The sequence below is a fragment of the Budorcas taxicolor genome, chromosome 1, assembly GCF_023091745.1.
Source record: "Budorcas taxicolor isolate Tak-1 chromosome 1, Takin1.1, whole genome shotgun sequence".
Taxonomy (NCBI): Eukaryota; Metazoa; Chordata; class Mammalia; order Artiodactyla; family Bovidae; genus Budorcas; species Budorcas taxicolor.
In genome coordinates this window covers 204,256,220-204,281,197 of record NC_068910.1, presented here as the reverse complement: position 1 = coordinate 204,281,197, position 24,978 = coordinate 204,256,220, and the positions used below count along the sequence as shown (strand labels likewise).

General features: G+C 44.8%; 1 protein-coding gene across 1 annotated transcript in view; it reads left to right on the top strand.

Annotated features, from left to right (window-relative positions):
• DSCAM (DS cell adhesion molecule) overlaps positions 1 to 24,978 on the top strand; it is a 678,525-nt gene that overhangs the window by 569,185 nt on the left and 84,362 nt on the right. Inside the window, exons 19-20 of the mRNA XM_052645681.1 lie at positions 2,070 to 2,225; positions 12,097 to 12,230. Coding sequence (XP_052501641.1) covers positions 2,070 to 2,225; positions 12,097 to 12,230 — 290 coding nt within the window. The remainder of the gene's footprint in view (positions 1 to 2,069; positions 2,226 to 12,096; positions 12,231 to 24,978) is intronic.

Here is a 24,978-nt window from a genome sequence, read left to right as displayed (position 1 = left end):
TGAGTGCAATTGTGCAGTAGTTTGAACATTCTTTGGCATTGCCCTTCTTTGGCATAATCTTTGTCACAATAGAAAAGTTCCTAAATCTGGAAAGATCTTGAGGAGAACTATACTTGCATTTTATTTCATAAGCATTTGAGTTATGCTACTCCCACTGACCTATATTATCTATGTTCAGGAAAATGAAAATTATAAATGAATAGTGTACTGGAAAGAGGTCTGATGGCCACCTAGGAAAGACTGTTCTTTCACAGGAAAGCATTTCTAACCCATCTGAGGGTAATGATTGTCAACTTTCCAAGTGCACGGGGACCACACAGGAGCAAACAGTCTTCTCATTTTCACTAGCCATCTGCTGCGACTTCTCAATTGTGGCCCTTGGAAGTCTGCCGCTGGCTGGTAGCCCCCAGGAGACACTGGACCTCAGGCATCTTTTGGGGGCTGCACCCTGGCCCTGCTCTGCCCCCAGCAAAGCATCCTGCCTCCAGAACTTGCCCATAAGCTGTTCGTGATGGAAACAGACCTTGGGCTCCTACTGGGTCCGGGGCCATGCCTGAGACCCATTGTTTCTCCCCTCCCATCCCAACCATCATCAAACACAGGGGTCCCTGGCATGGGAGTGACAAACCTCGACTACCGCCTGCTTTATTTGAAATTCAGCTTTCCTACTGTGTCCAGTTCAGCCCTGATATCACCTTTTGATGACAAAAGGTAAACACAGACATTCATAGTCACCATAACCACAAAATAACTGACCACTAATCTCCGAACGTCCATACAACATGCTAGGAGGATGAGAGAGAAGAACAAAGAGCACGAAGGGAAAACCAGGCTGGCAGAAATCCAGTTCCTCCAGCCAACATGCATCCACCCAGGGTCCTCAGGGGGTAGCTGAGAGTGTGGACTGTGGGCATACGGCCACACCATATGTGGTGCCACAGCCCACACTCTCAGCCTTTATGTTCAGATCCGTGACCTGGCGAAGACATTGAGCCTCTCTCTGCCTCAGTTTCCCCTCCTGTAAAAGGAACAGCCAATGGAAACAAAAGGATATTCGTGTTGAGTGAATGAGTTAGCATGGGAACCTAGCGCAGGGCACCTTAGGAGCAACGTGGCGTGTCAGCTGTGTTTCCTGAGGCCAGAGAAAGCAAGAGACACTGTGGGACAGCTTGTTGTGAGTGTTGCATGCACTGTGGGCACATCATGTGCAGAGATGACCAGACACCAAGGAGGTCTCCTTCCTGGCCCATCTCCCACCCCCGTTCTTAGTAAACCAGCCCACCAGGCACAGGGGTCAGGCTGCACCAAACATTTCACAAATGACCACTTGCCCTAAAGGTGGGCAGCTCTTTGGCCCCTCTCTCCTCCTCCAGCTCCTCTGCCAATGGCTCATTTCTAAATCCAGAGCACCCCTGCCGGTATTTCCCAAGGCCCTGTGAGTTTTCTCAAGCTGCCATGCGTCATGGGCTTCAGGCAGGCCAGCATTAAGTTCCATCTTTGCATGTCATTATCTGATCCCGCTGCAGAACACAAAGCATTTTTAGCTGACGACGCGTTCCTGACACATCAGCCTGTCATGTGGGCAAGGGGTTCACTCCAGGTGATAGGGCCACCGCAGTTTAAGTTAGGTGCTAGAAAACACATATACCTTAAAGGAGTCTGCTTATGTTAACCAGAAAACTAAGCTCGACTTGTAGAAGCTTCTTAATGAGCAGTTAGAAGTATCTCTATGCAGTGAGCCTACATGGTCCTGGCTTCCTGGGGCCAGTGTGCAGGGAACACTGCTGGGTCACTCCTGCTTGGGGACAGTTCCTGAGGGGCCTGTTGGCATTGGGTTTATAACGCTTAACTGGACTGAACTGCTGTTTTCCAGACCTTTTTTCTTCCTGGCACTCGTGGCAATTTGGTGCAGATGTTTTTCAAGAGACCGCATAGGGTCAGTATCTCACGAAGGCTGTGCCCACACCCCTGAGTGATTTCAGGGAGTGATTGATGGGGGCCCAGTACTGGGCAGCAATAAGAACATGCCAACAGCCATGGTAACATGCTTGTGTTTTCTTGTCCTCCAGAGCTGGGCGAGATTAAAAATGTCACCACCACACAGCCCTCCCTAGAGCTGGATGGGCTGGAGAAATACACCAACTACAGCATCCAGGTGCTGGCCTTTACCCGGGCTGGAGACGGCGTCCGGAGCGAGCAGATCTTCACCCGGACCAAAGAGGATGGTGAGCACGGGGGCAGGTTGTGGGGGGCTCAGGTCCCATCTGAACCTCCAGGGGACACACAGGAGGTTCATGCCACGTGGCAACATTCCCAGGAAGGAGCCATTGTCGGAAAGGCTAGGTCAGAGGGTGAATTCACCCACCGATTCCTGACTTGGCTCCTCGAAAACTTTTTGCTGCCCTCCTAAAATATTCCAGCACGATTCAGACCACACTTCCTGTGTCACCTTTGTTTGATTACCCATTGTTTCTCTCTTCCCCTATAACTTTCCATTCTTTTTTGGGGAGCCACGTGGGAAGTTGCTTCAGTTGTGTCCGACTCTGCAACCCCATGGGCTGTAGCCCACCAGGCTCTGCTGTCTGTGAGATTCTCCAGGCGAGAATACTGGAGTGGGTTGCCATGCCCTGCTCCAGGAGATCTTCTCTACCCAGGGATCAAACCCACGTCTCTTACATCTCCTGCATTGGCAGGCAGATTCTTTACCACTAGAGCCACCTGTGATGCCCATTAGAACAATTTCAGTGACTCTCCAGCTATTAGTGTAAGCTCTGACCAATTCCATCTCTCCACTTTAAAATTGTGTGATAATCTACATCATCCTATGCTTCGCCAGCTTTGGAGTAACATTAGAATAAGCCCTCAACTGAGGATTTCATGTTAATTTTTAAAAATTTCTTACAAGGATTTTTGGGGCTTCCTTCATAGCTCAGTTGGTAAAGAATCCGCCTGAAATGCAGGAGACCCCAGGTTGATTCCTAGGCTGGGAAGATCCCCTGGAGAAGGGAAAGGCTACCCACTCCAATATTCTGGCTGGAGAATTCCATGGACTGTATAGTCCATGGGGTCACAAAGAGTTGGACACACCTGAGCGACTTTCACTTTTACAAAGGTTTATGATAATTTAGTAAAATTTTAATTATAGCACATTTCTCAGATCACTAATCTTACCATTCCCTGCAGTTTGGACTTGTTATATGGCTGTTTCCCAATCCTACAAAAACTGTATGGCAAATCATTTTTTATTTTAAGGGAAAGCCTGGGGTGCCTTATCCAAGATGTGCTGAAGAATAATTTGACTTCTGATACATACTATAGCTGAAGAAGGAAATAGCAACCCACTCCAGCATTCTTCCCTAGGAAATCCCATGGACAGAGGAGTCTGGCGGGCTACAGTCCATGGAGGTCACAAAGAGCCAGACATTACTGAGTGATGAAGCATGAGCAAACATATTATAGCAATAGTGAAAAAGCAGTTTCCACCTTAATAAAGGAAGGGGCAACTGATGTAAAATTGATACCTGTGTGGAACTTTCCATATTGGAGTTCAGAATTACACCAGAGCCAGGGTTGAGAGGCAACCACTACACCTAAATTTTATGCTGTTTTGGCTCTACATTTTTTTTTTTTTTTTTTTTTTTTACTTCTTTCAAGCCTAAGTTCCCTAGGAAGCTGGTCAGGGCAGGGGCGGGAGAGCTATTGTTCACTGCTAATGACTGCCTGTGTATGGGCAGAGTAGATGTCCTTTACTGTGTTTGTGTGTGTGTGAGTGAGTGTGTGTGTGTTCAGTCACTCAGTCATGTCCAACTTTCTGTGGCCCTATGGACTATAGCCCACCAGGGTCCTCTGCCCATGGGATTCTCCAGGTAAGAATACTGGAGTGGGTTGCCATGCCCTCCCCGAGGGGATCTTCCCAACCCAAAGACTGAACCCGCATCTCTTGTGTCTCCTGCATTGGCAGGCAGGTTCTTTACCACTAGCACCACCTGGGAAGCCCGATGTCCTTTGCTACCTAGGATATAAGCATGCTGCTGCTTCGCCCCATGACTGTCCTGTGGGAACAGGCTAGGGACATGCACTTGGAGGCCTGGAGACACTCTCCCCTTCAGCTTGTCTGTCTCCTAAGGACACTCTCCTGATGTTCACAGCACCTCTCTCTGCTCTCCCCTCAGGGAACCCAGCCCTGCCCCTGAAGCAGCCTATCTATCCACCCTTCCACCATCATCTTCACTAGCCCTTCTTGCATTCTAGTTCCTGCACACAAATTAAACCTCATTACCCCCAATCTTTCTAGTACACACGAGTAATTATTCCCAGTTATAGGCAGGTCCCAGTCATCTTGCTCAGTTATTGGATTCTTTAGGGAAATCTGAGGCATCACCAACTCGATGGACATGAGTCTGGGTAAACTCCAGGAGCTGGTGATGGACAGGGAGGCCTGGCGTGCTGCGATTCATGGGGTCGCAAAGAGTCGGACATGACTGAGTGACTGAACTGAACTGAAGGTCAAAATACCATGCCATTAGGAAGTCACAGGTTCAAAGAGATGTCTGCAAAGCTATGTCCTGAGTGGATAATTTAATTCTTTAAATTATTATTTAAATAATTTAATTTTAAATACATTTAAATTTAAAATTTAAAACACAATAAATTTAAAAAATTAAAAATAAACTTTAAATTTAAAATAATTTTTAAAATTTTTACTTATTTATTCATTTGGCTGTGCTGGGTTTCAGTTGCAGCACACACTACCTTTTAGCTGAAGCATGTGGGCTTTAGTTCCCTGACCGGAGATCGAACCCAGGCCCTCTGCATTGAAAGTGTGGGATCTCAGCCACCGGACTACCGGGGAAGTCCCTAATTTTTTAAATGCAGTAAACAAAGAGTCTCATCAAGATGTTTGCTATGCCACCTGCTGCCCAGGGGACTTTGGCACCTTATCACACTTTCTCTGAACTGAACCATCTTCATGTAGCAAATTGCCATGTCAATCAGACTGCAGAGAATTAAAATCTAAAAAGTGAATTGCTGTGTGCAAACAGCACCTAGCTTGACACATAGTGGGACAGTTCCTGACACTAGACATTCGATTATTTGATCCCCACTCCTTCAGAGCGAGGGTGGAACTGTCATTTGCATTGCTAAGCAACAACGCAGATGTCACTGGAATTAGTACTTAAAGAACAAATTGATTGGCAACATGAATTTTGACACCTGCATTTTTCAGAAGGAAGTACAGAAATCCAGTGAAAGGGGAACCCTCTCCACTGCTCCCTCATTGGGATCAGGTTTTAATTCCTCCTCCAAATTCAGAAATCATCATGGAGTTCTATCTCAAAGCTTGGCCCTGAGACCCAAAGTCTAATTTTTAAATCAATTATTCCCTTCTTTCATATCCAGTGCTAATAATAAGGGGAGATGCAATTGATTGTGGAAGGTCCTGCCTCAAGTATATCAGTTACCCCAGGAAGGAGTCAGGAATTCCACTTGTGGTAGTGAGTGGATAAAGAGTAGTGCAAAACCGAGGGTCAATATTTACTTGAGATAAACCATTAGCGTGTTCAAAAAGAAGCAGAGTAGAGATTGGGGGAAGGGAGAGAAAAACTGGTATAACAATAAGCCTATCTCCCAGAATCACACAAAAAAACTCACCAATCTAGAAATGGTGAAGAATTGTGCCAGCCATGGATGGGAACTGGAGCAAAAAGAAGGCTGAGTGCTGAACAATGGATGTTTTTGAACTGTGGTGCTGAAGAAGACTCTTGAGAGTCCCTTGGACAGCAAGGAGATCAAACTAGCCAATCCTAAAGGAAATCAACCCTGAATAGTCATTGGAAGGACAGATGCTGAAGCTGAAGCTCCAATACTTTGGCCACCAGATGCAAAGAACTGACTCCTTGAAAAAGACCCTGATGCTGGGAAAGATTGAGAGCAGGAGGAGAAGGGAATGACAGAGGATAAGATGGCATCACCGACTCAAAGGACATGAGTTTGAGCAAGCCCTGGGAGTTGGTGATGGACATGGAAGCCTGGTGTACTGCAGTCCATGGGGTTGCAAGGAGTCGGACATGACTGAGCAACTAAACTGAACTGAACTGAACTGAAGTAGTTTATCAGTGTCTATAAAGATTCTTGGAGAAGGCAATGGTGACCCACTCCAGTACTCTTGCCTGGAAGATCCCATGGGTGGAGGAGCCTGGTAGGCTGCAGTCCATGGGGTCGCTAAGAGTTGGACACGACTGAGCGACTTCACTTTCACTTTTCACTTTCATGCATTGGAGAAGGAAATGGCAACCTACTGCAGTGTTCTTGCCTGGAAAATGCCAGGGATGGGAGAGCCTGGTGGGCCGCCATCTATGGGGTCACACAGAGTCGGACATGACTGAAGCGACTTAGCAGCAGCATAAAGATTCTTGGTCATATTCTCCAAGATTATGGAGATCCTTCATATACATCTGTGATGTAGACTGTTGGACACATTATTGGGCCCATAGACAAGTCTCAGATACACCAGGACCGTAGACATGGTCCATGGATACATTCTTGAGATCTGGAAGAATTGCTTACATTTCAGATTCTCTTCCCAATGTTCAGTGAGAACTGTTCAGTCAATGAGAACTTGCATTTTTATTATTGCTTCAAGACCACAAAAGATTACTTGTGGATCTAGCTTTCTGGTTCTGAACACAAGACAACTAATTCTGAATTCTAAAATGTTTGTGAAATCCTAATAGCATTTTATTTGCTTGAGATTGTAATCTGAGCAAAGCTACGGAGAAACAGAATACACACAAACACAATCTAATAATTTTCCAATTATTTTCATGCTGCATGCATAAGGTAATTCGGCCTTGATCCTTTTCTGCAAAGTAAACATTGCACATGTATAAATAGAGATGGTTTAATATTTACTGAACGCATCACAGTGCACAGAGCTCTGTGAACTGACGTGTGGAAAGGTCAACAGGAGCTGTGATATGTGGTCTTTGGTCCCTCCTGCGTGGTTAACAATCTCCTTGTTAGGACATCTGGAAGTGGACCTAAGAGAAAGAGAAAAAGCAACAGAATCAGGATATTTCTGAGTCCTCTGGCCATTCCTGTCTTGAGCCATGCATCCCCTGGATGGCACAGATGGTGTGTTCTCAGATGATAGAGTAACTGTACCTTGGTTTACCTTAGAAGTGATGGACTCTGTGTGTGTGTGTGTGTGTGTGTGTGTGTGTGTGTGTGTGTGTATTTGTCTAGCCACCAACAGTGCCGCCCTTCAGGAAACAGAAGGCTTTGTATCAGCCCTGCTCCAGAGTCCTGCTGCAGCTGGCAGGATTGGGATTTGCTCTGTGCCATAGTCTCACACACAGCCACACAGTAGACCAGGACATCCCAGGAGGCCTTCCACCCCGTGGGCATCAAAACTCCCTGCACCATGGGGATCCTCACACGGGCTCCTGGGGCCCCCAGAGGTGTCCAGGGTGATCAGGAAGCCCTTGGGGGACTCCCTGCTCTGCTTCAGGAAGAGCCCCTCCACTTCCATCATGTTACACATGGGTCTCCCACATGATACTTTAAAGGCTGTTTGGAAACCACAGCTCTTGTGAGAGCAAAGGCCAGACGTCCTGGAGTGGTGTGAGGATACTCCCATCGTGGATGTGTCCCTGCAGCCCCGCGTCTCCTGCTCATGGCTCAGAGAAGCCACGTGGAGCCGTGGCTCCAGTGGGCCTAGGTGTGCTGGTGGGTCACATGCACACACAGGTGCACACATAACACACATCACACACACACACGACACACATGCACACACACAGTACACACATACCACATGCACAATGCACAGATACTTACACTATACATAACACACCACACATACCACATACACATACACCACACAAATATGCAATATGTACAAACCACACACACCACAATTGTGTACTTACACTATGCATACTACACACACTCCACACACATCACGTACACATACACGACAAGCATGCACATGTACACAATCCACACACACCACAAGCCACACACACCACACACATGCACACATAAACAGTGCATACACACCACAAACCACACATACCAGACACATACATACAGGCACTCACACGACACATACCATCCGCACCACACATACCACATACACACGCATGACACATGTGCACACACACTATAAACACACATTACACATACAGCACACACACCATGTATCGTGTACACCACATACACACACACCGTTTGTACAATACACATGCAGACATACTATACACACACATTTCACACATCACACAAATCGCAAAGCACATCACATACACAAATACTACACACACCAGACAAGCCATAAACCACACACACGCACACATGCACAACCCTGCCTATGGCTGATCATTAAGGCCAGAAAGATGATGATGATAAAAATGAAGTTGATCAAAGTGTCTGTAAGATCCTTAGACTTCTGTCTTACTTCAAATCAAGGCAGTATTTTTACAGAGCAATAACATTGATGTTTCACGTTAAGATACACTGTTAGATGGCTGGACTATATGGATGCATTTTCTATGTTGTACAGCAAATCCTCAAAACCTTAAAATACAAATTCATTATCTGACCATTTCCTGGGGTCTGGAGTCCAGGTACCATTGTCTGAGTACCCCCAACTCAGGACCTCACAGGCTGAAATCACCATGGGTACTGGGCCTGGAGTCTCACCTGAGGTTAGGTCCTCACCAAAGTTCGCTGGTGTGCGTGCTTAGCCGTATCCAACTCTTTGTGACACTATGGACCGTAGCCTGCCAGGCTCCTGTATCCACAGGATTCTCCAGGCAAGAATGAGAGAGAGTGAAAGTCACTCAGTTGTGTCCGACTCTTTGCGACCCCATAGACTATACAGTCCATGGAATTCTCCAGGCCAGAATACGGGAGTGGGTGGCCTTTCCCTTCTCCAGGGGATCTTCCCAATCCAGAGATCAATCCCAGGTCTCCAACATTACAGGTGGATTCTTTACCAGCTTAGTCACAAGGGAAGCCCAAGAATACTAAAGCGGGTAGCTATCCTTTCTCCAGGGGATCTTCCTGACCCAGGAATCAAACCAGGCTCTCCTGCATTCCAGGCAAATTCTTTACCAACTGAGCTATGAGGGAAGCCCCACACAAGAATCCTGGAGTAGATTTCTATCCTCTCCTCCAGGGGATCTTCACAGCCTAGGGATCAAACCCACATCTCCTATGTCTCCTGCTTTGGCAGGCAGGTTCTTTACCTGCTGAGCCACCTAGGAAGCCCAAGCTCACTGGTGTTGAGCAGAATCCATTTCCATGTGACCTCAGGGCTGAGACCATCTTCTTGGCTCCAAGAGACCATGCCCCTATCCTTGTCACGTGGCCCAGCAGGGTCTCATGGACACGTGGTCACAGTGGGGCAGCTTGCCCCTCATCACCTACAGGACCTTGTCTCTACAGTTCCAACCCCTGTCTGACCTCTAGATCCTCTTTTAAGCTGCTCATCTGATTAGGTCTGGCCCACCCAAGGTACTCCCCTTTCAATTAACTTAAAGCCAGCTGTTTGTGTCCTTAATATATCTGCAAAATCCCTTCACCTTTGCAGAGTATGTAACCTGATTTTGAGAATGATCCATCCATCACAGTGACAGGTACCACCCACATGGAGGGGGAAGTAATTACGCAGGTGTGTACATCAGGGGGTGAGAATCTTGGGCACTGTCTTAGAACCCTGCCTGCCACACTGAGCTCATTTAGAAAGTCTGCTTGGAGGACCTCATATGTTCCAGATACTGGCCAGGGCCCTGGAGACAGAGTAGACCACAGGGTGACCTGGTGAGGTTTGCAGGCTGGTGGGGGAGTCAGATATTTACCAGTCACTCCTTAGTGGGTTACGGCCCCAAGTCTCATGAAGAAGAGTCTTCAGAGAACCCCGGAGCCCTAACCTCATCAACGCTGGTGGCAGAGAAGGCTTTCTTGAGAAAGGGAGTTAGCAGAAGATGAGTGATGAGCAAGTGTTGTCAAGGACGAGGTGGAGGGTGGGAAGTGACCCCAGGCAAGAGGAGCCTAAGGCTGTCGGTCATCATGTGTCAATGACCTGACGGGGGAGATGCACCCCACACCTGGGGACCTAAAATAGGGTCCAGTTCTAAGGAATGACATAGAGCCAGGAAGAAAGCCCAGTATCTGACTGGATTTGTCCACATGGAGGTTTAAAGGGCAACTTTACATGTCCACTGACAGGCAGTGAGGAGGGAAGAGAAATTCTAGTTTTGGCTCTTGCAACCAAGAAGATGGCTGTGCCATTCCCTGCACTAGGGGAGGAGGGAGGCATCAGAGAGAAGGTGGGGAACTGTTTGGCAAAGGATAGTTCTAAGGTTTGTGAGTCAAGAGTGGAAATGCCGGGGTGACCGGGTGTTTGTTAGATGTGTGAGCTCTAAGAGCACCTTGCTGCAGAGAGGAGGTCCAGGCGCTTGCTCTGCAACAAGAGAAACTACAGCAATGAGAAACCCGTGCACCACAAGTAGAGAAAGACCACACACAGCAACAAAGATCCGGCACAGCCAAAATAAATAAATAAATAAAATGTTTAACTGACTGAAAGGAAACATCAGGGAGGAAGGGCATTCAGGCTAAGCTGACCTCACTGGAATTTTGCAGAGGGCAAATAAGGATGATCCGATAGTGCCTGGGGGGGGACAGAGAATGGAGACTTAGATCAGATTTCAAAGGTGATCGGACTTTGTGGGACTTTCAAGTGTAGTATGGCAGCTTCCCAGGTGGAGCAGCAGTAAAGAATCCGTCTGCAGTGCAGGAGATGCAGGAGACACGGATTCAATCCCCGAGCCAGGAAAATCCCCTGGAAGAGGAAACGGCAACCCACTCCAGTATTCTTGCCTGGGAAATCCCATGGACACAGGAGCCTGGCAGGCTTCGTACAGTCCATGGGGTCACAAAGAGTCGGACATGACTGAGTGACCAAGCACACTGGCTAAACTGAATGAGCAGGATTCTTGTTGAAGTGAGCTCTCAGGGGACATGGCCAAGAATAGGGCTTATGCAGTTCTCAGATCACTGGTCCGAGAGACATTGTGTCAGCACCCAGGGTGGTTGTAGCAATGTCCCTCAGACTGGGGGACCAACAGCAGGAATGTGTCCTCTCACGGTTCTGGAGGCCAGAAGGTCAAGGTCAAGGTCAAGTTGTAGCCAGGGTCTGTTCCTCCCGAGGGCTGGGAGGGAGCACAGCTCCCCGGCTTGCAGGGCATCTTCTCCCTGTGTCTTTGCATCATTTCCCCCTGCCACGGCCTCTCTGTGTCCGCACCTCCTTTTTACAAAGACACCAGCCTTTGTGTCTTTCACAAAGACACTGGGTCAGGGCTCCCCCAAATGACCCCACTTTAACTTGATTGTCTCTGTAAAGATACCATCTCCAGATAAGGTCACTTTCTGGGGTAGCAGAGTTAGAGCTTCAACATGTGGGTGTCAACTGGGAAAAAAAAAAAAGCACAATGTGAGAATTGTGAATTAAGTTTTATTTGTGGCATAATGAGGACTATATCTCGGGAGACAGGTTTTCAGATAGCTCTGAGAAACCACCCCAAAGAAGTAGGGGGATGGCCAGTGTATATGTGATTTTTGTGAAGGAGTTACTCACAATCAAACATATGTTTTGGCGGAGACTCACTGCTGGTCATAAGGAGCAGATCACCATGAAAGATTTTAGTGCTTTTCTCGATATGAGGAGAGGCAAGAAGTGGGCTCATAAAATCTTCTGCTCCATCTGAAGACTCGTTCTGCCCATTCTTCCCAGAGCACAGAGGGCCGCATTCCTGATTTCCCCATTGAACTCCTTTCCAGGGGTGTTGAAAGTCAGAAGTTGCAGTGGCTGTGATTTAATCCTTGTAGAGGTGGATTGGCAGGTACCAGTTTGTAGTTTGCACAGGTTTGGGGGGACACAATTCAGACTCCAGCACTGACTCCTGAAGAGCACAGCAGAGAGCGTGGCCAGGCCAGTGGGGTCCTGTGGGGTAGGGGGACAGAGTTGGGTGCAGCATTGGCGGAGGGGGAAGGACCCTCATCTTGTGACTAAATATCCTCCTTTTCCAGTTCCAGGCCCCCCTGCCGGGGTCAAGGCGGCAGCGGCCTCCGCCTCCATGGTCTTCGTGTCGTGGCTACCGCCCCTCAAGCTGAACGGCGTCATCCGAAAGTACACGATCTTCTGCTCACACCCCTACCCCACAGTAAGTTTGTAAATCACCCCGTTCCTTTCAAGCACCTTCCAGAAACAAGCCTCAGTCTCCCATCTGGGTCATCCTCCTTTTGTTTCCACCTACTTGGGTCTTCCCAGTGGTTTTATTTTTCTCTCTGCTGTCTCCACATACAAAGCAAGGTTCTCATTACCACCTCATTTGAAAATAGACTTCTGAATCTTTCCAAGGGACACAATTGTTTGGAATTATTGTTTATTGGGTGAGTTCCCACAAAACTGCCAACTGGCTTATCAAAATCAAAACCCAGAAGGCTTAATTGATAGCCAGTGGACAACGCCTATTGATTTCGCTGTTGCACTTGTCTTCAAATGCCTCCCCCGCCTGCTTTCCACTTCCCACCTTGTTTTCCTTCCCTGCCCTTTTCCCACTGAGACTTAGCAGCAGACAAAACCCTGTTGTCCTAGAAATGAGGGACTTTATCAACAATCTGTGACCCTCCCAAGTACAGTGTGTTTCTGTGTGTGTGTGCACCCACACGTGCTCAGTTGCTAGATCACGCCCAACTCTCTGTGACCCCATGGACTGCAGCCCACCAGTCTCCTCTGTCCATGGAATTCTCCAGGCAAGAATGCTGGAGTGAGCTGTCATGCCCTTTCGCAACCCAGCCATCCAACTCTATCACTTGAGTCTCCTGTACTGACAGGCAGGTTCTTTACCACAAGGGCCACCTGGGAAGCCCCCAAGGACAATAGTTAGCTTCATTCATTGTGGAAGAATTGAAAGTTAGAGTACTTAATATTTCAAAGTGCAGTATTTATTTTCATTAATATCATCACTGAATAATACTTACAGAGTTAAACTGTTTCTTAAACAAACAATAAAAAATTGAATATCCAAGAAGGACATCATAAAGAAAACAAAAAAAAAGTGGTTCATCAAATTGATGATGTCTTCATAGAAATGTTTATGGCCTTTCCTGAGGTAGGCACTATATCCAATCCATCCTTCCATCTCCCAGCTCCTGGCATAAAACTTGACCTGCCTAGCCATTCAATAAGTGCTTGTGGAATGAATATGCAGATTAAGTTTGGCTTCATTGTGGTAAAATATTATAACATAAAATGTACCTTTTCTAAGTGTTTGGTTCAGTGGCATTAAGTCCATTCACATTGCTGGGCAACCATCCCCAGCATCCATCTCCAGAATTCTTTTTATCTTCCCAAACTGAAACTCTGTCCCCGTTAAGCACCAGCTCCCCGCTTCTCCTCCCCTGAGCCCTGGCGACCACCCCAAGTCTGTGTGTATTAGTCGCTCAGTCATGTCCTACTCTTTGCAACCCCATGGACTGTAGCCCAGCAGGCTCCTCTGCCCATGGGATTTCCTAGGAAGAATACTGGAGTTGGTTGCCATTCCTTCTTGAGGGGATCTTCCCAACCCAGGAAAGTCTAGGACTCTCATACATATCAGCAGCATCCGATAGTGTTTCTTTCTGTGCCTGGCTTATCTCACTGAGTGTGTTCGAGGTGAATCCACGCTGTAACATGTGTCAGAATTTCCTTCCTTTTAAAGACTAAATAGCATTCCTGAACTAATTTAGTAATTAATTTTTAATTAAAATGGCATGTTTTCCCAAGTCTGGCATCTAAATGGGTCCAGAGGCCTGGTGGCCCCCTAAAAAGTGAGGATGATTAACAGTGGGGAGCCAGGGGGAGAGTGGGGCTGAGGCTCACAGGGGCTCCTCTCTCACTAAAAAGTATCAATTGTACGTTCCGCTGTTTATACATCAGCAGCAGCACCTCTGGAGTTAAAGTGGAGACTTAGAAGTAATATGCTCACAGTTGGGTTTCAGAACTTGTGTGACTTCCTTATTTGGTTTCAAACATGCTGTTAATTCTCACCTGCTGAATCCTGCGTCACATCCTGCCATCAAAGTCTGGAGATACAGAGCAGCGTAGATGACAACCGTGGGTGGCCCCGTTCCTCTGCTCAGAGGCCAAGCACTGAGGTCCCTGTGCAGGTTCATCAGCCCTGACATAGCATCACATTCACCAAAGAGATGCTAACTTATTGCTGAAAGCGTGTCCACACTTCACTAGCATTCGAAGGGCTTTTTTTTTTTTTCATTTATTTTTTTATTGGAGGATAATTGCTTTACAGTATTGTGTTAGTTTCTGCAGTACAACAACATGAATTGGCCATATGTATCCATGTATTCCCTCCCTCTTGAGCCTCCCTCCATCCCACCCCTCTAAGTTATCACAAAGCCCTGAGCTGGGCTCCCCGTGTTATACAGCAGCTTCCCACTGGCTATCTGTTTACACAAGGTAGCATATATGTGTCAAAGCTACTCTCTCAATGTGGGGTTTCTTTATTTTTATGCAGTCATTCCTTTGTCTATTTGCCGTAGGACTCACAATTACTATTTGACTCCAACAAACTAGAGAGAAACCAGAAAGGTATAGGGACAACCAGCAGCTCACTCTCGTCTGTCTTCCCAATTGACTCTTTACGTCTAAACTAAAAGCCCCCAGCTGGCTTATTTGGAATTAGTTCTGAGTGTCTGAGGCTTTGCTGAGCAAGCTCACATCTGTGGACCTAGGGTGCCGTGTTAGTCCTCATCCTCCCAGCCTACAAATTTCATCCTATAAGAAGAGGAGTTACTAGCCTGATCTCATAATGGAAAAGTCTGTAAGATGGAATATAAATGAGTTGCTCAGGGATTTCCAGTCTCTCCCTGCACGGAATAATGGGATTCAACCTCCCAGAACCTTCTCAACAAGAGCCTTCCAAAAATTACAGTAGTGAGATCGCGCCAGTCATAAAAGGTGGGAAATGCAATTAACTTCTCACCCCGCTGACGTCTTCCGACCACTATCGGGCGTCTCTGGCTGTCTTTTGCTCTGCCATGTGCTCAGTCGTATCTGACTCTTTGCGACCTCATGGACTGTAGCCCACCAGTCTCCTCTGTCCATGGGATTCTCCAGGCAAGAGTTCTAGGGTGGGTCGCCATTTCCTCCTCCAGGGAAACTTCCCAGGGATTGAACCCACACCTCTTGCATCTCTTGCACTGGTAGGCTAATTCTTTACCACTTGTGCCACCTAGGAAGCCTGTGCTATCTGCATGCATGTTAAGTCATTTGGGGCTTCCCCTGGGCTCAGGTGGTAAAGAATCTGCCTGCAATGTGGGAGGTCTGGGTTCGATCCCTGGGTTGGGAAGATTTCCTGGAGAAGGGAAAGGCTACCCACTCTAGTATTCTGGCCTGGAGAATTCCATGGACTGTATAGTCCAGGCGGTCACTAAGATTCAGACACAACTGAGTGACTTTCACTAAGTCATTTCAGTCATGTCCAACTCTTTATGACCCCATGGACTGTAGCCCACCAGGTTCCTCTGTCCATGAGATTCTCTAGGCAAGAATGGACCATATTGAAAAAAAAACAAACACTGTTGATCTAGAAGTACAATTATCACCGAGGTGCCTGTGGTCTCCTGGGAAGTGCCACTTATTAAGCTTCTGGGAAAGCCCAGAACCCCAGAGCTGTCCTCAATAATGAAAAGTAATCAGAATCAGTTTTCTTCCATCTCTAGAGCCTCACTGCTACTCGTCTATTTCAAACACCATTTAAGACCATGAGGTCTATTTTTAATAGACTTTATTTTTTAGAGCAGTTTTAGGTTGACAGCAAAATTGAGTGTGAGATGCAGAGATTTCTCATATAAGACCTATTTTTAAAATAATACCATTACAAGGAAAGATCAGAGAGAACTAATGCAAGTCTCTTCAGAGGTGAAGAACTGAAAAATTCCCTCTACTAGTCTGTGCGTTCCCATGGAGTAAATAAGAAACTATAAATTACTAGAAGGGGGGATTTTTTTTCCCTATCTTTAGTTTCTGCAATTTAATTTTAAGTCAGAAAACTGGATGCTATCAATTTTCTGAGGCTTTTGCGTTTCTGCCTATGTAGCCAAAGAAACACAAGAGGGCAGTCCTAGTTCTCTATATTTTCCCTGCTCATGTATCTGATTTTTTTTTCTTTGAAATGACTTCATAGTCAAATGTAGAACATGGGAGGATAAATTAGGACACAGCATACTCTGTAATTTAATCTTCTTTATAAGAGTCCCTCGGCTAACCTCCTTAACAGATGTAGATTTTCTCTGAAGGTCCTCGATTCATCCCCCTTCCTTGTAGAAGGGCTTTGCTAAAAGACACAGGCTCTTTCCCCTAATATGTGAAATGCCTTGTCTGATTATAGGCATTTGTTTCATGGTGTTCTCTCAGGTCAGCTTAGTAAAAAAGCATAATAATATGAAACTCTGTGTGTTGCCAGACAAGACACTGTAAATTTGTCTCAAGACTGATTGCCTAAAAGTGGTGCTTGGTAAACATTAATCTCATTGTAGGGGGCTAGTTGATGCCATGAGACATCCACCTCCCCAGTCAGAGCAAAATCTCAAAGTCTGTTTGATTCAGGAATTCATCCATATCATTTTGGGACCATGGTTATTATTTTAGTATATAATGGTTTGGATGACCAATTCATGCTCTATGAGGACTGATGGAAATCTGAAGACGTGAACTAGCCTTGTAAGGTCCCAGGTAGAAAGGAGCTAACCTGGACTTCCTCTCTAATAACCCTCCCCATTTAAAAGCAGACTGTGAGAAGGGTTATATATTACAGAAGCACGAGGATGTAGAAATTGTCTATTTTGCAGTGCTAAGCTGATGGATGTAGAAATGTGAAATTAGATAGCCCGAACTTTTTGTTGCTCAGTTGCATCTGACTCTTTGCATCCCCATGGGCTGTAGCCTGCCTGGCTCCTGTGTCCATGGTATTTTTCAGGCAAGAATATTGAAGTGGGTTGTCATTTCCTCCTGCAGGGGAAACTTCTCATTAATGAAGAATAAAAATCAGAAAGCCTAAACATTATATCAATGAGCTGTGATCCACCTCAGTTATTCCAGTTTCAGATAATGTTGCTAGCCAGTTCCTGCATGTCAGAAGGCTCAGTAGATATTTCTGGATGAGCCAGTGAGACTTGTAGCAGCTGACTCTCCTCCGTGTACCCCACACCTCAGAATTAAGCAAATCTTCTGGGAAGCAAGAACATAACTTCCAGCAGGTCCAGACAACATTCAAATCAAGGTAGCAGATGTGTGGAGTTTCAGCTTCAACATCAGTCCTTCCAGTGAATAGTTAGGGCTGATCTCCTTTAGGATGGACTGGTTGGATCTCCTTGCAACCAAGGGACTCTCAAGAGTCTTCTCCAACACCACTATATCAAAAAGATAAAAAAGCATCAATTCTTCGGCACTCAGCTTTTTTTATAGTCCAACACTCACATCCATACATAACCACTGGAAAAACCATAGCCTTGACTAGACAGACCTTTGTTGTCAAAGTAATGCCTCTGCTTATTAATATGCTGTCTAGGTTGGTCATAACTTTCCTTCCAAGGAGTAAGCATCTTTTAATTTCATGGCTGCAGTCACCATCTGCAGTGATTTTGGAGCCCCCACAAATAAAGTCAGCCACTGTTTCCACTGTTTCCCCATCTATTTGCCATGAAGTGATGGGACTGGATGTCATGATTTTAGTTTTCTGAATGTTAAGCTTTAAGCCAACTTTTTCACTCTCCTCTTTCACTTGCATCAAGAGGCTCTTTAGTTCTTCTTCACTTTCTGCTGTAAGGGTGGTGTCATCTGCATATCTGAGGTTATTGATATTTCTCCCGGCAATCTTGATTCCAGCTTGTGCTTCTTCCAGCCCAGCATTTCTCATGATGTACTCTGCATATAAGTTAAATAAGCAGGGTGACAATATACAGCCTTGACATACTCCTTTCCCAATTTGGAACCAGTCTGTTGTTCCATGTCCAGTTCTAACTGTTTCTTCCTGACCTGCATACACGTTTCTCAAGAGGCAAGTCAGGGGGTCTGGTATTCCCATCTCTTGAAGAATGTTCCACAGTTTCTTGTGATCCACACAGTCAAAGGCTTTGGCATAGTCAATAAAGCAGAAATAGATGTTTTGCTGGAACTCTCTTGCTTTTTTGATGATCCAGCAGATGGCTGGCAATTTGATCTCTGGTTCCTCTGCCTTTTCTAAAACCAGCTTGAACATCTGGAAGTTCACGGTTCACGTATTGCTGAAGCCTGGCGTAGAGAATTTTAAGCATTACTTTACTACCATGTGAGATGAGTGCAATTGTGCGGTAGTTTGAGCATTCTTTGATGTTGCCTTTCTTTGGGATTGGAATGAAAACTGACCTTTTCCAGTCCTGTGGCCACTGCTGAGTTTTCCAAATTTGCTGGCATATTGAGTGCAGCACTTTCACAGCATTATCTTTCAGGATTTGAAATAGCTCTACTGGAATTCCATCACCTCCGCTAGCTTTGTTCGTAGTGATGCTTCCTAAGGCCCACTTGACTTCACACTCCAGGATGTCTGGCTCTAGGTGAGTGATCACACCATCGTGATAATCCGGATTGTGAGCTATGTGCTAAATGTGTGCTCAGTTGCTCAGTCATGTCTGACTCTTTTGTGAATCCCTGGGCTATAGCCCACCAGGCTCCTCTGTCAATGGGATTCTCCAAGCAAAAATACTGGAGTAGGTTGCTATTCCCTCCTCCAGGGGGATCGTCCCAACCCAGGGATCAAACCCACACCTCTTACGTCTCCTGCATGGGCAAGCAGACTCTTTACCCCTAAGCCACCTGGAAAACGCATTGTGTCAAATGCTCTCTGCCTGAAGTTTTCTAACTTGTTTCCTCATGACTCATAGTCAGAAATACATTTTATGATCACATTCCAGTACACACACAGACACACACACAAAACCAAAGCCTTGTAAACAACACTTCACTTACTACACACAAGGCACTGTGATATTCTCTGGCATTTTCTGTTCTATGGGGTTTTTTCTCTTATTTTTAAAACAGTTGCTAGATCTGCTAAATTGCTTCTATGTCCCACATTTTAAACAATACTGCTTTTCATCAGTTCATTCCTATGATGACCTTATGCAAGAGGGGATGTTATTATTCTCTTCTTTGTACTGGTACTGACATGCAGACTGCGCAGGGCACGGCTTAGCAAGGTTAAGACAGGGGCTGCAGCCTGAGGGAGCAGGACCCAGATTCTCCACCCTGACAGCTTACTGCCTTCCCCAGAGAAGTAGGCTCCATTTCTCTTCAGCATCCCCAGCACTGATTTTTAGCTCCTCTTTGGCATAATCGTAATCTCTTACATCATTTTTAGATGGGCATACCTGGGCTCCCATAGTACTGTGTCAGTTTCTTAAGTACAGGGACCACTGTTAGTCATTGTTATACCCTGGAAAGCCCAATATTATGCTGAAATAGTGGGTATTCAGCAAATGCTATGTTGAATTAAATCTTCTGGATGATGGCTATGAGTCATCCAATAGAGGTTAAATTGAATAATGAAGTTTCTGCTTAATAAGGCAGGGAAAGTGTGTTAAATACTTTGGGATTCTTTCCATCCCAGAAGGATTTAGACAGAACGCCTGCACTTTTGAATCACTGACATGGAAATCATTCTTCCATAGTTCCAGCTACATGACCTGCTGCTGGACATCTTTTTTCTATAATAGCAACACTGAAAATTATGGAGATACCAGAAGTCACTTGGACTTCCTGGTGGCATTGGTGGTAAAGAACTCATCTGCCAATGCAGGAGACATGGGAGATGGGGGTTCGATCCCTGGGTTGGGAAGAACCCCTGGAGTAGGAAATGCAACCCACATATAAGTATTCTTGCCTGGAGAATCCCATGGATGGAGGAGCCTGGTGAGCTATAGTCCACGGGATCACAAAGAGTCAGACAGGACTGAAGTGACTTAGCACTCACAGAAGTCACCCAAAGAGTACACAGTCGTGTTCTTCATTTGTGTGTACACGCTAATTGCATGAAACACCTAAGGGTTTCTAAGGAAGCTCAAGAAAATACTTCCCCAAATTTTTATAAAATTTTTATAAATTGTATAAAAAAGAGCTGATTTTCAAATGCTTAGATGTTGGTATGTCTTAAGGAAACCTTTTCTAGTTTTTTCCCCCGGGCATATGATTGTATTTACGGTACTGATTGCTAGAGTAAAATTTGGTTAGTCACAAGAGCATCAGTTCAGTTCAGTTGCCCAGTCATGTCTGATTCTTTGTGACCCCATGGACTGCGGCACGCCTCCCAGAACTTGCTCAAACTCATGTTCCATTGAGTCGCTGATGCCATCCAACCATCTTATCCTCTCTCGTCCCCTTCTCCTCCTGCCTTCAATCTTTCACAGCATCAGGGTTTTTTCCAGTGAGTTAGTTCTTCACATCAGGTGGCCAAAGTATTGGAGTTTCAGCTTCAGCATAGTGTCTAATCCGTGCCTGCCACACAGAAGTGTGACAGAGACCTGCTGGCACGTGATTAACTGCATATGTATTTGTGAAACACAGGGCTTCTCAGGTGGTGCTACTGGTAAGGAAACCACCTGCCAATGCAAAAGACATAAGAGACGCAGGTTCGATCCCTGGGTTGGGAAGATCCCCTGGAGAAGGGCATGGCAACCCACTCCAGTAGTCTTGCCTGGAGAATCCTGTGGACAGAGCCTGGTGGGATGCCAGTTCAGTATTTCATGGCCAGTTCTGATGAAATATATTCTAAATCTGCTTTAAACTTTTTATGCTTCAATTTACATATATTTATTGGACTCCAAGTCTTTGAAGAGTGAGGGGAAGAATATGTTATGTTTTATAATCTGATTCTTTAAAAAAAGATAAACAATAATCTGGTTCTTTCTATTCTCAATGAACCAGCCAATAACTGCTCAATATTTCTGTTAAGTCCATATAATTAAAAAAAAAAAATCACCATCAGTTGTCCTTCAGTTATATCAGGCATCAATCAGGTGAAGTTGTCCAGTTTCTCTAACTGATCAAAATGAAAGATCTTCCCAGGTCTTCCGCATTGCAGGCAGATTCTTTACCAGCTGTGCCACCAGGTAAGCCCAAGAATACTAGAGTGGGTAGCCTATCCCTTCTCCAGCAGATCTTCCCAACCCAGGAATTGAACCTGGGTCTCCTGCATTGCAGGCAGATTCTTTACCAACTGGTGGTAAAGAAGGTTAAACTGGTGGCTCAGAGGTTAAAGTGTCTGCTTGCAATGCGGGAGACCTGAGTTCGATCCCTGGGTTGGGAAGATCCCCTGGAGAAGGAAATAGCAACCCACTCCAGTATTCTTGCCTGGAGAATCCCATGGACAGAGGAGCCTGGTTGGCTACAGTTCACAGGGTCGCAAAGAGTTGGACACAACTGAGCAACTTCACTTTCTTTACCAACTGAGCTGTGAGGGAAGCCCAACACATATGTTAAGATAGGGCAAAAGCTTGACCTTTAAAATCCTGAACCTGATTTTGTACTTTGTTGAACAAAGGAAAATAGAAGCATATATTCAAATGGAATTTCTGTACAGAAACAAGCCCTGAAATTTGCTTTTCAAGCCCAGTCTCACAAGATTGCCTGCCCAGTTTTGCAGATAAATTGCCAATACACATACTGGCTTTGAGCTGCAATTCATTCAGAGTAGACAGTGGTGTAAGCTTCCTCATTGCTTCTTACCTCTACTTGAGTAGCCGTAGATGAAAATGCCTTTTTGATCAACTAGCTTTTGGAGCTTTCAAAAGATTCCAGCTTTAAAAACAGATCATCTTTTTTACTTGGCCTGATACAGACATGGGTTGCTATTTTAGGAAATAAATGGCTTTAAATCTTCTTCAATTAAGAATGGCTATCCTTTCCCAAAACTGTATTTTATACCTCTATTATGTGTATCCCTGAGAAGAGCACATCTCACAATTTCTTTCTCATATGTGAAAAGTTATATAATCCTAAACCAGTTCTTTTGTGTAAAATTTGTTGAATAGGTGATAGCAATCAAGTTAATAAAGCACTTTTACAGAGAGATAATTTTTATGGCAGATAGTACGACAGTGGGAAAGGAATGAGCCAAAGTTATAGTAAATGGAGGTGATTTTGTTAAAAAGAGAGTGAGGAATACAAGAATCCTGTAATGTCTATCTGGTTATTGAGATGATGCCTGGATTTTAAACAGTAGCATGGAGAGACTACTGTCTTTATTGCTTTTTCTGGGTATCAACTGTAATTCACTTCCAAAACATTGTAACAATAATGTTTATACATGGGAGACCCAACATTAAAATAGTTTATGCTTGGAACTCTTTTTTAAAAGTAGTCCATAACCATTTACATAATAGGCAATCAAGTGATCTTGGTAAAGTACACAGAAAACCACCAAAACCGACTGATATAGAACTAGTAGCTTTAATGTGCTATTATTTCAATGAGAACTGATCATCTTAGTCTGTTTCTTTAGGAAGATCTTTGTGAAATATTATCTTCTTCTAGAGATGAAAATAGTGAAATAAAATGGAAATCAGATCAAAAGGTATTATATATAGAAATTTTAAAAAGAGGCAAATCTTAAATTGATCCAACTAACTATTTATTCTTTATGTAATCCAGGGTATTTCTCTGTCACTAAACAGAAAGATTTATATGCTCTGAAAGAGTCATTGCCCTATAATTAAAAGAGCTATCGTTTTGTTTATTCTGCTTTGAGGGAGGTATTTTTTTTAATCACTTCTGTGAACATTCTATCTACAAAATCAGAGCATTCAATTTTTTAAAATAGGAGGTTAATAATTAGATGTTAAAGCTTTTTAAAGCACCATATTTCTTTGATGGAATTAGTGTTTCAGTAAAAAGTTAATTGAAAATTTTTAAAGTGGAATTCTTTTTATATCCATCAGAATTGCTGACTAATTTGATCTGAACAGTCTGCAACTCTATAGGCATTCTCTACACATTTTTTTCTGTTGTATTCAAATAAATTCTAGGTCATTATTAAAGTCACTAAGACAACAGAAACTTCCTCAGTCGATTCCAATGAGTGCTTAGAAGGTCCCCAAACAGCAGTACTCTGACCTAGGATCCCTGGGAGATAAGTGGAGGGATAGGAAAGACAAGGCCCTTCTCAGAGTGCCTGAAGCATCCATGGCAGAGTGACAATAAGAACATGCAAGACGATAATCCGAAGAGTACTCTAGGATTGGCCACATGCTAGGGCACAGAGCAAGCCTCAGTAAATTTAAGAGTATAGACATTATTTCAAGCATCTTTTCTGACCACACCTACATGAAACTAGAAATAAACCACAGAAAAGAAATGAGAAAAAAAAATGATTACATGGAGACTAATTCAAAGGGCAATAAAGATAAGGACCATAATGGATGTATGTAGGGCTTCCCTGGTGGTTAAGCAGTGAAGAATCTGCCTGCAGTGCAGGAGATATGAGTGTGATCCCTGGGTCAGGAAGATGCCCTGGAGAGGGAAATGGAAATACACTCTAGTATTCTTGCTTGGGGAATCCCATGGACAGAGGAGCCTGGCGGGCTACAGTCCGTGGGCTCACAAAGAGCTGGGCACTACTGAGTGATGAAGCCACCACCACCAAACAAAGAGTGAATATGACACCTGATGGAGGAGATTAAAAAAGGCTTTATGAGGCTTTACAAATTCGTCCATTGAGCTAAATAATGTAAGAGATTTGGAAATGGATTCAGCCATTATTGGGTAAACATCCAGTTTTATAGAAATTACTAAAGAGCATTTAAAGTAGCTCATTATTGCTAATTTTATTTTCCAGTTAAATAGTTTCTTAGACACAAAAGGAAAATTAACACAACAGCATGTGGCTCAGCTGGTAAAGAATCTGCCTGCAATGCGGGAGACCTGGGTTCAATCCCTGGGTTGAGAAGATCCACTGGAGAAGGGAAGGGCTACCCACTCCAGTATCCTGGCCTGGAGAATTCCCTGGACTGTAAAGTCCATGGGGTCGCAAAGAGTCGGACATGACTGAGCGACTTTCACTTTTACTTTCACATGGAGAAGGAAGTAGCAACTCATTCCAGTTTTCTTGCCTGTGAAATCCCATGGACAGAGGAGCCTGGCAGGCTACAGTTCATGGGGATGCAAAGAACTGAACATGAGTAAGTGACTTAGCACATCCCAAGACAAGAATAATTTGGGAGTGAAAATAGGTCTGGAAGACACTGTTCCTAGGCTTTTCATGGGGTAATATTGAAGCACCAGGATAATGGGAACCTTCCAAGCTTCCCATTCTTTTGAGGAGGATACTGTCAGGTTCCTCAGAAATGCATGACTCTACCCACCAGACCTAAAACCATGACACAGGAAGGCTGAACACCGGAAATATGAGCTGTCTGACTTGGGTGTCAAAAAGTGAATTAGCTGCATTTTCCACTCTGGGTACATTGTTGCTGCATTTTCCACCCTGGGTACAAGTTTAGAGATGCAAATATGTCAGAAGCCTTGCTAAAAATTTGCTATAAATATATTTTTTAGTCAAATGCATGAAATTTACATTTATTTTCCAGGGCATTTTATAAATATGAACCCATACCCTTGACTATGACAGGGATGATTTTTGGAAGGAAATTCAAATGATTTTACTTCCAGGTTTTAGTAGGAGTGTGTCGGATCCCTTATTTTAATCAACCCTCCAATTTGCCAAACCATGATTATATCTTGTCCCTTGAGGAGTAAACTTATCCAGTGTGGGTGTGTGCTAAGTTGCTTCAGTTGTTTCCAAATCTTTGTGGCCCTATGGACTACAGCCGCCAGGCTTCTCTGTCCATGGGATTCTCCAAGCGAGAATACAGGAGTGGGTT